The 14,525-nt window shown below is 60.5% G+C and overlaps 1 protein-coding gene across 11 annotated transcripts in view; it reads left to right on the plus strand.

Annotated features, from left to right (window-relative positions):
* RNF144A (ring finger protein 144A) overlaps nt 1-14,525 on the plus strand; it is a 65,572-nt gene that overhangs the window by 46,676 nt on the left and 4,371 nt on the right. For all 11 annotated transcript variants that reach the window (XM_015588224.2, XM_025045725.1, XM_015588226.2 and 8 more), the window contains 3 exons: nt 3,843-4,050; nt 7,380-7,527; nt 11,728-11,817. In XM_015588224.2, coding sequence (XP_015443710.1) covers nt 3,843-4,050; nt 7,380-7,527; nt 11,728-11,817 — 446 coding nt within the window. The remainder of the gene's footprint in view (nt 1-3,842; nt 4,051-7,379; nt 7,528-11,727; nt 11,818-14,525) is intronic.

Raw genomic sequence — 14,525 nt, forward strand, 5'->3', positions numbered from 1 at the left:
AGTTATTTAGGTTACAAGAAAATGAACTTTCTATGACACTGAATTTAATTTAAAAAATGCAGCTGGGTAAATGTTCCTCCTAATAATTTTAATGGTTATTTTTCTTCAGTACTTTGGCTTACTCAAAGGAGATTTTTTTTCCTTCTGCATAAAAATGAAGCCAATTTGACTTGGGTTAAAACAATACATCTCTCAAAACTATCACTTTAAAACATTTTGCTAATATTACATTAAAAGCCAAAAAAAATACAGACTCAGACTTAGTAGGACTGAAGGCCTGTCTGAACGAAATGTTAAAACTTTGGGGCCGAAATACGGCTGTCGATCACGGCGTCGCAGAGCCAGTTTTGAGACACGATCGGAAAGCAAGTTTGGACTCGTTTCCTCCCGCCGAAACGCGGTCAGTGGAGGACGCCCTGGAGGGAAGACAGTCCCGTGCTCTTCCGCAAACATTCGGTTACCCGCGCGTCCTGCTTCAGGTTGCAGACGCTGTCCCCCGACGCGTCTCAGATGCTTCGTTTGCTGTAAGAGCCTCGATTTTAATTCAGACGTCCCCATGTGGCTCCTGCACTCGGGCCTTCGGCACGCGGGAGACCAGGCAAGGGGGTGGTGGGACTTGACTTGTCCGACCGGAAGACCCCGAAGGTGGGAGGGGACAGGCTTTCGCGGCAGAGGGCCATCCCGTCTCCCGCGTGCCACGCTGTGCCACACCTGTGCTCCTCTCCGAGCTCTGCCCCCAGCACGCTGCCCGTGCCCGTCTCTCCCGAAGCTCCTGGCACGCACAGGCGGGGCTCGTGGGCTCCTGGGTTCTTTATCCCTCTGACAGCAGAGCGGGTCGTGTTTTCTTTTGTGTTTTTAAAGGGAAGTAAAGCTCGGAGAGAGTAAATGCCTTTTCGGGTTTGCCCAGGACTGAGGCCTGACCAGAGGCGAGGACTCCTGACGGTCACGTCGCCTGCCTGCAGGCTGGGACCTGCAGCCGCCGGGAGCTGGAGCTGGAGCTGGCAGGTGCACCAGCCCAGCTGCCAGCATAGGGAGGACGCTGGGGCAGGCCCCTCACAGCACGCTTCTCAAGAGAAAACCGTGCTTAAAAAAGAACAGCACCTCTAAAAAAAGTCTTGTTTTTTTATATAAGTAGATCTCTTAGGAGCCTGCTTCATTACTCTATTATTAATTTATCTTGGGAGATGGGAGTTAAGTTAGTTTCTAGACATACAGGTCCTTATAAAACATGAGGTCTGTTGTAATCTGGTGTACACTGAGTCCTGATGGGTGACCCGAAGCGTGTTTCCTAAGATGGAGGATCTAACACACGTCATCAGGCGTACACGTGACAGATACAGGTAGACACGGGTCTGTGCGCACACACACATGCCGGTCAGAGACGAGACACTCGATGCTGCCCAGTGTGGGTTCTCGTGGCGATCTGGTCCACCCCGCTGGCCGGGCTCGGCAGTGAGGATGACGATGCAGGACGCTCCTGGGATGCCAGGAGCAGCCGGGGCTGTGGGCGCGGGGTCCCAGGCGCCCAGACAGCGTGGGAGGGCTGCGTGCCGCCTGCACGGGGCATTGCCCCTGACCCCTGCACCAGCGACCTCTCCACTGCAACGGATAGGGCCATGTCACAGCTCCGGGACAGAAGCCACCAAATTCGAGCCGTCACCATGGAAACCTTAGCCCGGCCGGCTCTGCCCTGGAACGCATGCGGAGAAGCCGCACGGCTCGGGCAGGGGCCCCTTCCTGATGCCACAGGCTCAGAGCAGAAGGAGGGGCAGGGAGCCACGGGAACCCCAAGGGCTTCGCGGGCAGTGTCGTCCCTTCAGGCCCTGTGTGGACCAGCACCGCCCACGGCGTCAGGTGGGAGGGACAGAGGGCTGCAGTGTTCTTTCCACAGGCTGTGGGGCCGTGCCATGCTCAGCGCCCACGTCCTGCGGCCCCCTAAGGAGCCCTGTGGTCTAGTCAGGCAGAGCTGGGCGCAGCCACACACTCCCCAGGTGAACTGGGGAGGGGAGAGGGCCGCCAGGGACCCTGCCCGTCCTTCCTTCCCAAGGAGGACGCCCTGGGCCGTCGCCCGACATCGAGGCCTTCCCAGAACTCCACGCAGCGCCCGGCGTCCCAGCCCGAGCACCCGCCTCTCCCCTGTCCCCGGCCCCTCAGCTCAGGCCAGCGGCTGCCCCCACACACTCCTTCCCAGGAGGCAAAGACTGCGTTTTCTCGCAAAGCCACCTCCTGGGACCTGACAGCCAGAGGCATTCTTCGGAAAGCAAACAGACACCGTGAAGTGATGGCAAGAGCTAATGTCACTCGCTCACCGTTGGGAGCAGCGTGAAGATTCTGGGTTATCACAATGAAGAACAATGACGAAGCAGCACATTCTCCTGGATTCCCGAGTTCCTTTATATGACCAAGTTCTGTGTCTTCTGCAGGGCCTACCGATTTGAGAGTTTTGTCCTTAAAAACAAGATGGGGAATTTAGATTAGATCAGGAGTCAGCCACCTACGACCAGTGGGCACAGTTGGCTTGGCCCTTGGCCTGGTGTTGTTGATAAAGTTTTATTGGAGCACTCATGTATGGACAATGTGGCTGCCTTCATGCTGCAGCATCAGGGCTGAGCGGTCGGACAGACTGCCTGGCCCGGCACTGCCAAGGACTCAGTGTCTGCCCGTTTCCAGGAAATGCTGGCCAGCCCCGCAGTGATGATTCTACCGTTTTCAGGGCCGTCCCTGACACAGCTTCTTCCTCGAGGCCTGAATCTGGTGTCCTCATTTACCTGGGGACTGTGGCGATGCATGCCTGTCCTGTGACGGCCCGTTTGGGTGAGGCCTGGGCCCGCGTCTAGCCGCATCCGGCCCCAGCCTGTGTAGACCGCAGTGAGGAACAGATCCCGTTTTTGATGCAGATGAACTGCATCGGCTCGGGCTGCCATCCGGCCACACGGCCCAGAAACTTGCCAGCGCCTTTCATGGCTTCCAAGTCTCCCCAGCAAAAGCCAGTCTCGGATTTCGTCCCTAGAGCAGCCGTGCTGAAAAGCTTAGACGCCCTGGCCTGCTTGCGGGCTCCGCAGCAGCCCCGTGGTCCTCTGGCAGGGTGTCCGCGTTCCCTGTGGCTTCCCGTTGTGGTCGCCTCGCATGGAGAATCGGTGTCACACTGCCCTGCGGGGAGCGAGACGGCCTCCGGAGGAAGGGCCGCCTGGGACCCGGTAGTTACAGAAACGCGCGTTTTGAGCAAGGACGTGGAGAGTGTGTCGGGGTAGCCTGTTTCTCCAAATGACCCCCTAATTTCGTTAAATCGTGTGGGCTCCGCTTGGGATGGGAAACCTGGCCATCACACAACAGTGTGCCCGTGGCTTGGATCTAAGTCTGGGAGGGGGACAGTGCCAGGCCAGTGAGCCACCCCCGTCCCTCATTCCCATCCTTAAACGTTCTCTGAGGGGGCTGCTGTCTAACCTGTGCAGGGCCAGACATGTAGGAAGGCGTGCCCTGGGGAGGGGGACACGGAGGCAGGATAGGACCCGGACCACGGAGTGTGGGCCGTGGAGGAAGCCCAGACAGGCTGTCAGGACTGACTTCTGCGAGCCTGGGGGCCAGCAGGGCTGTCCTGGGTGGCCACGGACATGCTGGGGGCAGGCAGCAGTGTCCCCAAAGAACTCGAGGGTTACTTGGACTGAGGTCAGAGGCAGGGGGCGCCTGGCGAGGACAAAGCCAGACAGCCGGCTCGTGATGACTGTCGTCTGGAGTCTCCTTGCCGGTAAAACGGAAGCGTGCACTGAGGTGACCCCTCAGCCCGGCCTGCGAGCCCCTCTGCCTGCCAGGCCTGACTCGCCCCTCTCGTCTTCCCGCCCTAGAGGTGCTCCTAGACCCCTGCCGGACTTGGTGCCCGGCGTCCACCTGCCAGGCTGTGTGCCAGCTGCAGGAGATGGGCCTGCAGACCCCTCAGCTCGTGCGGTGCAAAGCGTGTGACACAGAATTCTGCTCCGCCTGCAAAGCCAGCTGGCACCCCGGCCAAGGCTGCCCGGAGACCGTGCCGATCACCTTCCTTCCCGGGGACACCAGGTACCCTCTGCGCACAGTGGGCGCGGGCTGGGGGCTGGGAGAAGCCAGCGGACGGGGTGGGCTCCCCCTCGGGGAGCCACAGGGGCGGGGGCGGGGCGCCTGCCCCTGCATCAGTCACTTCCTCTCGAGCCTCATCCACACCCGGGTTGGTTTGTTTATTGTTTGTTTTGGGGAGCGGATTGTGTGCCACGCTCTGTGCAGAGGAGGCAGGTGCACCCTGTCTGTCCAGAGGATGAGCCTGCGGAGAGCTGTGGCTGAGAAGGGTTCTCAGTGCTGTGAGGCCCGAAGGCGCCGTCTTGCTGACGGTGGTCAGAACCGGTGCCGGAGCCGGAGCCCGGGTCACCGGGCACTGGGTGTGACACCACGGGAGTCACCGGCAGCCGGTTCCCAGCTGCCCGAGGCCCCAGCGGCCACACCCCCCTAACATGGCGTCCCTGTCGGGGCATGTGGCCGGTCACTGCTGTGCCTCTGCCCTCCTGTGTCCTCTGTGTGGGTCCCCAGGTGGACACTGCGGCACCACTCTGTGCCCCTGGAAACGTAGTAGGAAATCGATGACATTCACCCCTTCGTGTCCTACAAAACCTGCAGTGGTGTGTGGTTTGGTTAGGGTTGGCCACCTCCCTGCTGAGACCGCGGTTCTGACATGCGGACTCCCGCCATCCACCCCGAGGCGTTGGCCTCTCTCCCCACCCTGCTGTCCCCGCCCCGTTCTCCAGCTCAGCCCACGGAGACCCGCTTGGCGACCCCGGGACACAGCCCTCTCTCTCCCGTACCTGCGGCTGGGCTGCCCTTCTCCGCCCTCCTCCTCTTCCTGGAGACTCCGTGTCCCCCTGGAAGCCGCGGCTCACGTCCCCTCCTCTGTTCAGCTTCCCAGTTCTCAGGGGAGGGCTGGTGGCCCACCTTCCGCGTCCCCACGGGAGACCGTCCGTGTTGCTTACGACCCCAGTCCCATCGTGTTTCGGCTCATCGGTGTACACGGCCGGTTCTTCCCGACGCCGCGGCCCGCCTTTGTCTGAACTGCGTCACCCGGGACGGGCACACGGCGGGCACACGGCGGGCACTCGAACGCCAGAGCGAACCAGTGGGCTGCACTTAGGTCTCAGCTCTGGTCATTTCGCAGGAAGGAACCTCTAGTCGGGCCGGACTGCGCATCCTGGGAGAGCTGGATTCCAGGCTGGGGAGGGCGGAGTGGGGGGCACTTCCCCTCGGACGCAGAGAGACCCCCGGGCAGTGAGTGTGTGGGCGTCCACCTGCTAGGAGCAGGGAGACCAGGAGGGAGGAAGAGCCGGAGCCCCCCCCCCGGTGGGGGCGGGGCCTGGACAGAGCTGCTGCTTCCGCATCCAACCTCAGGGCGGAGGGCGGAGGGCGGTGGGCATGGGGAGCCCGACGACCGGGCTCATCCGTGGTGATCCGGGCTCGCCGAGGCCATCGCACAGGGCTGGCTGTCATTTCACAGCAGTTTGTATTGTTAAGTCTTCACGTCATACATTTTACAAAGAACAAAAATGATACAAAAAAAAGGTCCACGCACAACCTTAAAAAATGACGCAAGGGCAATTTAAATCAAAGTTCACAAACCGCAACTTGGGGAAATTTAAATTTCAAACATTTTACGTAAAGCTCTGAAACCCCAGCTTCTGCAGGAAATCCGGATAACCCCACTTGCCGACAGACGGCTGGGCCCGTTGCGGCCAGGCCGTCAGTGGGGGCGTGTGCTGCCTCCCTGTGCCACGACCTCGCCACGGCCTCCCGTCGCCCCGGCCCTGACCAACAGGTGACCTCGCCCAGCCTCCCGTCGCCCCGGCCCTGACCGACAGGTGCCAGTTGCAACTGCGTGTACGATCATCTCTATTCGCGTAGCAGAGTTCCTCTCTTAAAAATTACATCTTCCCTTCACCCACGTTGCCGTCGGCACCGGACGAGCCTTGCTCCTGTGCGTGTGTCTGGCTCTTAAAGATGTCCAGGGCGGGTGGCGATGGCGCCTCAGAGCCGCTGCCTCCCTCCGCAACTGCGAGTTTGCAGCGAGAGCTGTGACTGCTAATGACTGGAAATGCCATTCGGGTGCCAGCAGAGGTCTGCGAACCACGGAGTAAACGCTGTGCCTGCCACAACGCATGAGAACGTGCGTATTCAACGGCTTCTGTTTCAGAAAGTCCCTTGGAAAGACGCTTCCTCCAACATCAGCCCAGTTCATGGCACCGGCTTCCAAATTAGCTGACGCGTCACAGCAGAAAATCGGTTCCATTACTTTGAGGTCACATGTAGCTTTCAAACCAAAGCAACGTTACCTAGGCTGACAGTCAGCCTCGATGCCCGGTGACCTGTGGCGCTTTGCGGAAAACACATTCATTTCAGAAAGAGGCCACGGCTAGTGTTGGTGCAGTCGACCTGTGCCGGGTCCATGTGACCTCATGCGTAGTTCTTAAGTTAGCAGCACGGGGGCGGGGGTGGGGGTGACGTCCTTCCGTGGTCACAGCTGAACGGCCATGTCACCTCTGGCAGCAGCTCAGAACTGTTACTGCCATTCACTGGGCGCCTCCCACACACGTGACGTCACGCCATGGGCTTTTCTCCCCGAATCAACCCTCACGCCCGCACCCATGACGAGACCGAGGCTCAGGTTGCTGCACGGCTGGTTTGTCCTCTGGCAGCAGCTCAGAACTGTTGCTGCCATTCACTGGGCGCCCCCACACGCGTGATGTCACGCCATGGGCTTTTCTCCCCGAATTGACCCTCACGCCCGCACCCATGAGGAGACCGAGGCTCAGGTTGCTGCACGGCTGGTTTGTAGACGAGCCAGCTCCTGACCCCGGCTTAGAGCCTGTCACACCGCCCGGATGTCTGCAAGCCTAGGCAGACTCCTCAAGACAGTTCTTTCAAGACAGGCCAGGTAGATCTGGCTAAGCAAGTAGTGTGTGCTTGTCACACTTATTTTTTTTTTTCTGAAAACAGCAAAGCGAATAAAAATTATTAGCCTTTTGCAACGTATGCAAATACAGAAAGCCAGGACATGAGATTTGTCTGTGATCCCGTCAGCCAGGTGCCTGTGTTGACGAGCCTTCTGTCACATCTTCTTTTGTTTGTCTGTACATAAGTCTGAGTTCAGATGTCCGCCGATGTGGCTCCTTTTCCCCCTCAATCAAACTGGCTGACTCACAGTTTTCGATGATTTGTTTTCTGGAGTTTTCATGTCTTGGGCTTCGTTTTATCTCCTTTAATAACACGTGACCGGGGTCCCCGTAGTCGAGCTCATGGTCCCCGCCTGGGCCATGGGGACAGGGCCCCCGAGTCCCTGCGAGCGGGCGGGTCCTGACGGACTGTCCCCACAGCTCTGTTTTCAGACTGGAGGAGGACGACGCGCCCATCAAGCGCTGCCCCAAGTGCAAGGTCTACATAGAGCGAGACGAAGGCTGCGCGCAGATGATGTGCAAGAGCTGTAAACACGCCTTCTGCTGGTACTGCCTGGAGTCCCTGGACGTGAGTACGGCCACCGCCCCGTGCCTGCGCCCGCGCCCACGCCGGGGCGCCGCGGCCAGACTGCGCTGCGGCTCGGAGCAGCCACAGACCCACGAGGGGAGACTCCTCAGGGCCTCGGCATCTCCGTGTAGATGGGGCCCATAGACATGTATCTAGTCTTCATGTTATATATTACGTATATAATTCGTTAAGTCGAGTTATCTAATTTCTGGCCCGCAGTTTGCCACTCCTTAGAACTCACGGGGAACGGAAATGCCAGTTTTACTATGATTTGCCAAATCTCCTTGAAGGCACTTGAGGGGGAGCCGTGGAAATGGACCTGACAGGTCTGATTTCTGGGTCAGGCATTGTCCCTGCTGCCGCCTCCCCCTGCTTCCGAGACCGAGTTACAAGGTATGGGAGGCCAGCCCTGCCGTCCGCTCCTTTGACCACAAAGCTTCTCGTTGCGCTCTGGTCTCGGGGGGCAGCCCCTCTCTGTCTGACTCAGTTTGCACGCCCAGTTCCTGCCCGTGCGGGAGGCCCAGTTGCGTGCTGGCCGTGTGACCTAACGACAGAGGCCCCCACACTGCACTTTACTATTGAAAGTCATTGTGCTCATGGCCAAGCATTTCTCGTTTTTCTTGGTGAATGAGGAGCCACTGGACAATGACCTGGTGGCCATAGAAAGCAGATTCTGAAGGAATCGGGTGAGTGATGAAGCCCAGTAACAGCGAGTTGAGACAAGGGCATAAACGCAGGGCTGGAAGCCGGCGGCACCTCTGAGAGAGGGGTGCATTCCGCTCAGCCTCCCCTCCCCTCAGGAGCTCCCCCCGGAGGCCCCGTCTCCCGCCCGGGTGTGCGTCAGGGAGGGACGAACGGTTGACAGTGCTTCCTCCGCGTCATGGTCCCTGCTCCCCCTCCTCTGCTCCCGGCCAGGCACCACCCCCTGCATCCTCACTGGTGCCGCCCGAGACACTCCTGCCTCTCTGCTGCCCGGCCCCTCCTCGCATCGCCAGACTACGGGAATTCATTTGCCTGCACACGTCCAAGCCCAGTGGGACACGGACAGGAGTTTGCAGCAAAGAGAGTAAAGGTTTATTTAGGGACTTGGCGCCAAACCCAGAGACCCCAGTGAGCTAGTGCTCAGAGACCTGGCTCCTCGATGGCGTGTAGGTTACAGATTCTATGGGGCAGAATGGTTCAGGGTCGTGCTGGGAGCTGATCAGTCGGAGGTGAGGTGAGGGTGACGTGTCCTTTCTTCGGGTCTTGAGGACAGTGCCGAGGTCTTTTCTGGCGTCTGTCTGTCCAGTTTCCTGGGAAAGTAGCCAGGGGGCCGTTCCGTCTTAGGGCTCAGGAGCTGAGACGTAACTTAGGTCGAGATGTTACCTTTATCCTGCCAGAAGTCCCCACAGTGTGACCAATAGTCGGGTCCGGGCTCCTGTCTGCTGCCGCCTCGGGGGTCGCTGGTCATCCGGGGGAAAGGTGAGGTCTCTTGTGAAGGGGGAATGGCTTCTAGAGCCAGGACTCAAAACTGAGTATAATCCAGGTCGTAAGGACCCTGGGCTTCACCAGCACGTATGCCTTCCGGGCAGAAGGGGCGCACACGCGCGCTTTTACGTGTTTTGGAAAGATGAATCGGTAACGTGATCAAAGTGACTGCCCCATGCCACCGTGCGACTTCTACACGCTTATTTTATGCAACACGTGCCATCGTTCTGAGAGAATTAGAATCACCGTTTCCTTTGTTATCAAGACGTCCGGGACGGTTAATATTCTTTCCCAAAAGCACGGAAGGAGGGAGGGACGGGACCCGCACCCACACTCTGACCTTGCCAACCCTAAAACCCAGCAGCAGCTTTGGGCCAGGTCAGGCAGTGCGAGCCAGGCTTTGACGAAAGCTGCAACCTGAACGCGGGTGGATTGTCGTCAGGAGTTTATTCCTACCTCTGAGCGTCTCCCCGATTTGCATCTTTCTGCCCACACGCCGCTGTCTCGGTTCCCACCGCGGAGCTTAGCGAGAGTTCTCCGAACGATAGTTCTCCGAACGACAGTCGGGGAGATGGTCTCTCCTACAAACAGGCGCCTGTGTTCCCGCCACGTGCTGGCGCTGGTGCCCCAAGGCCCCGTCAGTACACTCAGCGTCACAGTGAGTCGCTTACGCGTTGTAAAAGCATCTTAGGACGCTTCTGTAGGGAGAAGGAAGGTACTATTTAAACGAGCGTCCACTTTGCTCAGGCAGCATGTCCTGATGGCCCCAGCTCAGGTCCAGGTGGGGGCGGGGGGTGGCGGCCCAGTTCGTGACATCCGGGAGCTGGTGGCCTGCACGCTGAGAGGCGCGTCACGCCTGTTAGCACCAGGTCCCCGTGCAGAGGGCTGCAGGGCGATGGCTTAAGTCCACTGGCGGCCCTGGGGGAGCAGGCACTGGGTCTGGGCGGGTCAGAGCGCTGTGACCGCAGAGGCAGAGTTAGTTCACCAGGGAACTGGACATAAATTGTGTGTGGCCTGAGCATGACCGGAACTAGAGCTCGGGGCCATGACTAGGGTGTCTGTGTACCGAGCCGAGGGTTTTGGCCCCCGGCACAGGGCTCCTGCTTTCAAGCACTGGTCACTACGGGTTGGGTCGGGGCCACTTAGGAAGGTTGGGAGCTGGGCCCCGCCCTGAACCTAGGAGCCAGGGTCCCTGGTTGGAGCCCGGGAAGCTGCATGTTCCGTAAGCTGTCCAGGTGACTCCGCCGTGCAGCCGGGCTTGTCCTCCCTGCTGCTGTGCCCGGGCTCACGTTCAGCGGGATCGTGCAACGTGAGTCGATGTGGCCTTCGGAAAACAGGTTCAAAAGCTGGTCAGGAGCCAGTGGTGCGAGCCTTTTCGATGGGCATTATGGGAAAATGAGAAATGCAAATGAGAAATAAACTGATTTCAGTGGGAAATGATGCAGAGTCGCGGGAAGGCGGGGCTCGCGGTGGACAGAAGCCCTCGGCAGTGGCTTCCCAGAAACAGAGGTCCGGCCGGAGCAGCCTTGACCTTCGTCTACACCTGCACCCTCCTTACAGAGGAGGGGTCTGGGTGAGGGAGGCTGGCCGGCAGTGGAGGTTGGAGCATCCCACCTCCTTCAAAGGCTTCTCGCTAGGACCCCAGAAAAGCCAGGATTTCACGACGCATCACTGGGCATTCGGGCCCCGGAGGCGGAGCTGCAAACCCACACGCTCGAGGCCTGTGCTGGCCGAGGGTGAGGGGCGGGCCCTGGCCGCAGCCACCCAGTCGTCCTAGCGGAGTTGGTTTTAAGGGCCAGACAACAGCCGCTGTGTCCAGCGAGCTCTCGTGAGAATGATGCCCTGTCCACTCAGACACGCTGGGCCCTGTGCGTATTCACCGCTTTCTCAAAAGGAGGGTGTCTGTTTGCACCCTCCCCGAAAGAATACACAGCCATCGGCCCCTCCTTTGTGCTGTTTCCTGAGTAAAAAGGGGGGATGGCACTTCCTGTTCAGGGGCTGGGGCAGAGGGTTTTGTCCAGAAAACTCCTTCCCACGAGCTCGCTGGTGCTTGTCGGGGACTGCGTGCCAAGCCCTGGGCCGGGAGCCTCGGCGGAGAGGTTGGCATCAGTGAGCAGAAGCCGACAGCCCAGTGCAGGTCGTCATGGAAGGTGGTGGCCGTCAGGTGGAATGTCATACATAGCACCAGAAGGAGATGGGAACAGGCTGCGTCCCCGAGAGTCGGGAGCCACTGCCCCCTTCTGGACAGTTAGGGAACCAGAGAGGCTGGTTCCGGGCTGGTCCCTAAGTAACAGGAGGTTCTGATGGGCTGTACCTAGAGGAGGCACCGCACGTGGGCCGTCTGGTGCCAGTGGGGGTGGCTGGGAGCAGAGGAAGCCGTCCAGTGGGGAGTAATCCCGCCTGGACCACAGGAGGCCACGGGGCAGTGGGACCAGTGGGTGAAGCACGGCAGGGCCCAGAGCAGCCTCTGAGCAGCAAGACCCCGGCCTGCTCCTTCAGACTGCGCATCGCGGGATTTCCTCTGCTGCAAACCAGGAGTGCCCGCCGGGCCCAGGGCCCGCTTCAGGCCGCCGACGAACTCGGGGGCAGGAGTCACGTGCGTGGGGGGCGCGGGGTTGCCCTGCCTCTGCCTCGGCCCTCGGCTCCGTCACACCCCCATTCACTCGGCTCGTGAAACGGGAACTCGGCCCAGGCAGGACTCGTCACTGAACCGAGCGGGCTCTCTCTCCCCAGGACGATTTTCTCCTGATCCACTACGACAAAGGACCGTGCCGGAACAAGCTGGGCCACTCCAGGGCGTCCGTGATCTGGCATCGGACACAGGTAGGAGGCCACTCACCTGGGACTTGCTTGTACGTGTGTGTGTGCGTGTGTGTGTGCACGCGCACGTGTGCACATGTGCTTTTCAGAAGACGTGCCGGTAGGTTGGGGATTTGCTACCTAGAAAAATAGAGCCAGTCAACGTGGACCCGGTGGCCCCGGCCGGAAGCCGGAGCACACGTGTCACAACGGCACATGGAGCGTCTTCACGTCAGACGCTGTCTTGCTCGCTCCCCGCTCACGGTCTTGAAAACCGTTCACTGCGTGTCGTTAACCCCGCAGAGCTTCCCGCAGAGGCCCGAGGTGAGTGAGTGAGTCACAGAGAAGGGTGACAGGGAAAGAACAGGAAACGCGCCTACCCGGGGGAGTCTCTGCAGCCCGTGCGTCTGCAGAGGGCCTGCGCGTTACCGTGGGCCCATAGTTCCCGTGCGTCCGGTCCCTGCTGGGTGCCAGGCTCGCTTCTGGCAGCTGGGAATACTCCAGCGAGTACGGCGGATGCGTCCTCCTCCGCGGGGACCCACGTTCTGCTTCGGGGCAGAGATGGTAAACCAGCGGCAGGTGCATAATGTGACCTCGGCTGTGGAGGCCGTGTGATGGGGACAGTCCTTTAGATGGTGTGGTTCTGTGGCTGAGTGCTGAGCTGGCCGTGGGGCCATGGGGACCGGGCAGAGAGGACAGTCCAGGCAGAGGGCACGGTCCAGGCGGGGGGACGGGTTGATGGGTAGGACTGGCCTGCAGGTCCTGGGGAGAGGGCAGGAGCGAGGTGGGGACAGGAAGCTGAGAGGGGTTTGCCGGGAAGGGCCTTGGGCCTGGGCAGCTCCTGGGTTGGCGAGGGCCTGGTGGGCTCACAGCGCCACCATGTTCGCGTCCCTCTCACAGCTGCCCACCGAGGCTGGCCCATCACCCCGCCTGGAGACAAAGGAGCCAGGTCCCAGGACAGCGCATGAGAATAGGAAATGCGCCCCTGCCAAGGGCGCTTCCGGAACAGCCCTCGCTGCAGACCCCGGGCCGAGCCGGTGGGCCACACGGGAGCCGGCCAGCGTCCCTGCGCGGGGCCTGGGCAGGGTGGCGGCAGGCTGGGCTCCGGGCCATGAGATCTCCGCTGCCGCCCTCCACTGCGCCCGGTGGGGATGTCGGCAGAGGACCGCGGCCACGTGCCACCAGACCCTTTAAGGGAACAGGGTGTAGACTTGGCCGTGACGACGGTCGCACAGTCCGAACGCACGGGAAACCACTGAATCGTGCACTTTCAGTGGGCGGCTGTCAGGTGTGTGGCTTAGCGCTCGGTGCAGCTGTGGAGAAAGATCAAGACACACAGACGAGACCGGTTCCGGTTCCGGCCCAGGGCCAGTTTGCGGCCCGGGTCTGGAGAGCTGTTTTTTACCTTTGCCTTCTGTCCTGCTTGCCTGCAGCACCCCCACGCGGGCCGGGGCGCCGCCCTCCGGCCCAGATGGGCGTCGCTGAAGCCCCCGCCCGGTGTCGGGTCATGAGCCCCCCGGGGAAAAGTGTCTCCGTCTGCCGCCGCTGGTGGCCTTGCCCAGCACGGACCTCCGCAAACTCAGCCGACGCCCTGGATCCAGTGTCCTGTGGCCCCGGCTTTTCAGACCTGTGACTGGTCGCCCAGACAATTTGCGGATTTCTCAAAGTTCCGGCCCCAGCTTCGCCTGCCTCTAGACGTGAAATTAGGTGGCGTTGTTTGAAGAGATCTTTGAGATTTCTGAGATTTTCAGCACGCCCCCTTGCGATGATTATAGGCTGCTTTCGGTGTTTTCCTAGGAGTAAAAATATTATATGCCTAATACCTGTTACCTAGCGCCCTTTCCAGTGGACTTTTCTAGCGAGATAACCATGGCGTGAGTGGGAGGTTCTGTCTCTGCGAGACACGGGCTTTAGGGTTTCGCGTGTCTCCGTGGTGTCTGTGTGACGGGTCTCTTGCCGCGGAAGTGCTTTGCCAGCCGTGGGAAGCAGCACAGTGGTCGCGAGGCCGTGCGGCTGGGTGTGGACAGATGTCTCATTTACTCGTCACCCAGAGGGGCTGGCTGTGAGCGCTGGGCATGAGTGGCCGGGCCTCCCGCCTGCCCTCTGCACGTCCCCTTGGCGCGATGGCTGCGAAGCGTCCACCTGCCTTTCCCGGTGCCGTGGCTGAGAGGGAAAGGAGCCTTTCTCCCCTCCTCAGTCCGCGTCCCGCGTCCCGCGTCCCGTTTCCCGCGTCCCGCTGCCCACCTAAGGGAAGCTCGCTCTCAGCGAGTGGCATTTAAGAGCACCGGCTGGCTCCCGAAGTCTGTGTCCCCGTCCTCGGCGGAGGTGTGCCCCGGACCGCCCGAGGCGGGGCTGAAGGTGGGGCGAGCGTCGGTCCCAGACACGCTGGTGTCGCCCGGGCAGTGACCTGCTCGCAGTTGGGTGTGTTCGCGGAGCTCGGTACAATACGCAGGAGGCGTCTCTTGTACTTAAACCAGCAGGCCTGGCCCTCTCTGTCACACTCAGACACCGGGGCCCCGTCACGCTCAGATACAGGGACCTGTGTCACCCTCGGCTGGATGGATGTTTGGGTGCTCGCGTGGAGAGGGAGGAGAGAAGGGACACGAAGAGAAAAGGGGGAACGGGGAAGAGGAGTGGGGAGAGGAAAGCGAAGGGAAGGAAGTGTGGGTGGGCGGGTGGATGTTAGGTGGGTGGGTGGATGGACGGATGGGTGGGTGGGTGGATAGGTGGGT

This window comes from Pteropus alecto, unplaced genomic scaffold (genome assembly GCF_000325575.1).
Source record: "Pteropus alecto unplaced genomic scaffold, ASM32557v1 scaffold61, whole genome shotgun sequence".
Classification (NCBI taxonomy): Eukaryota; Metazoa; Chordata; class Mammalia; order Chiroptera; family Pteropodidae; genus Pteropus; species Pteropus alecto.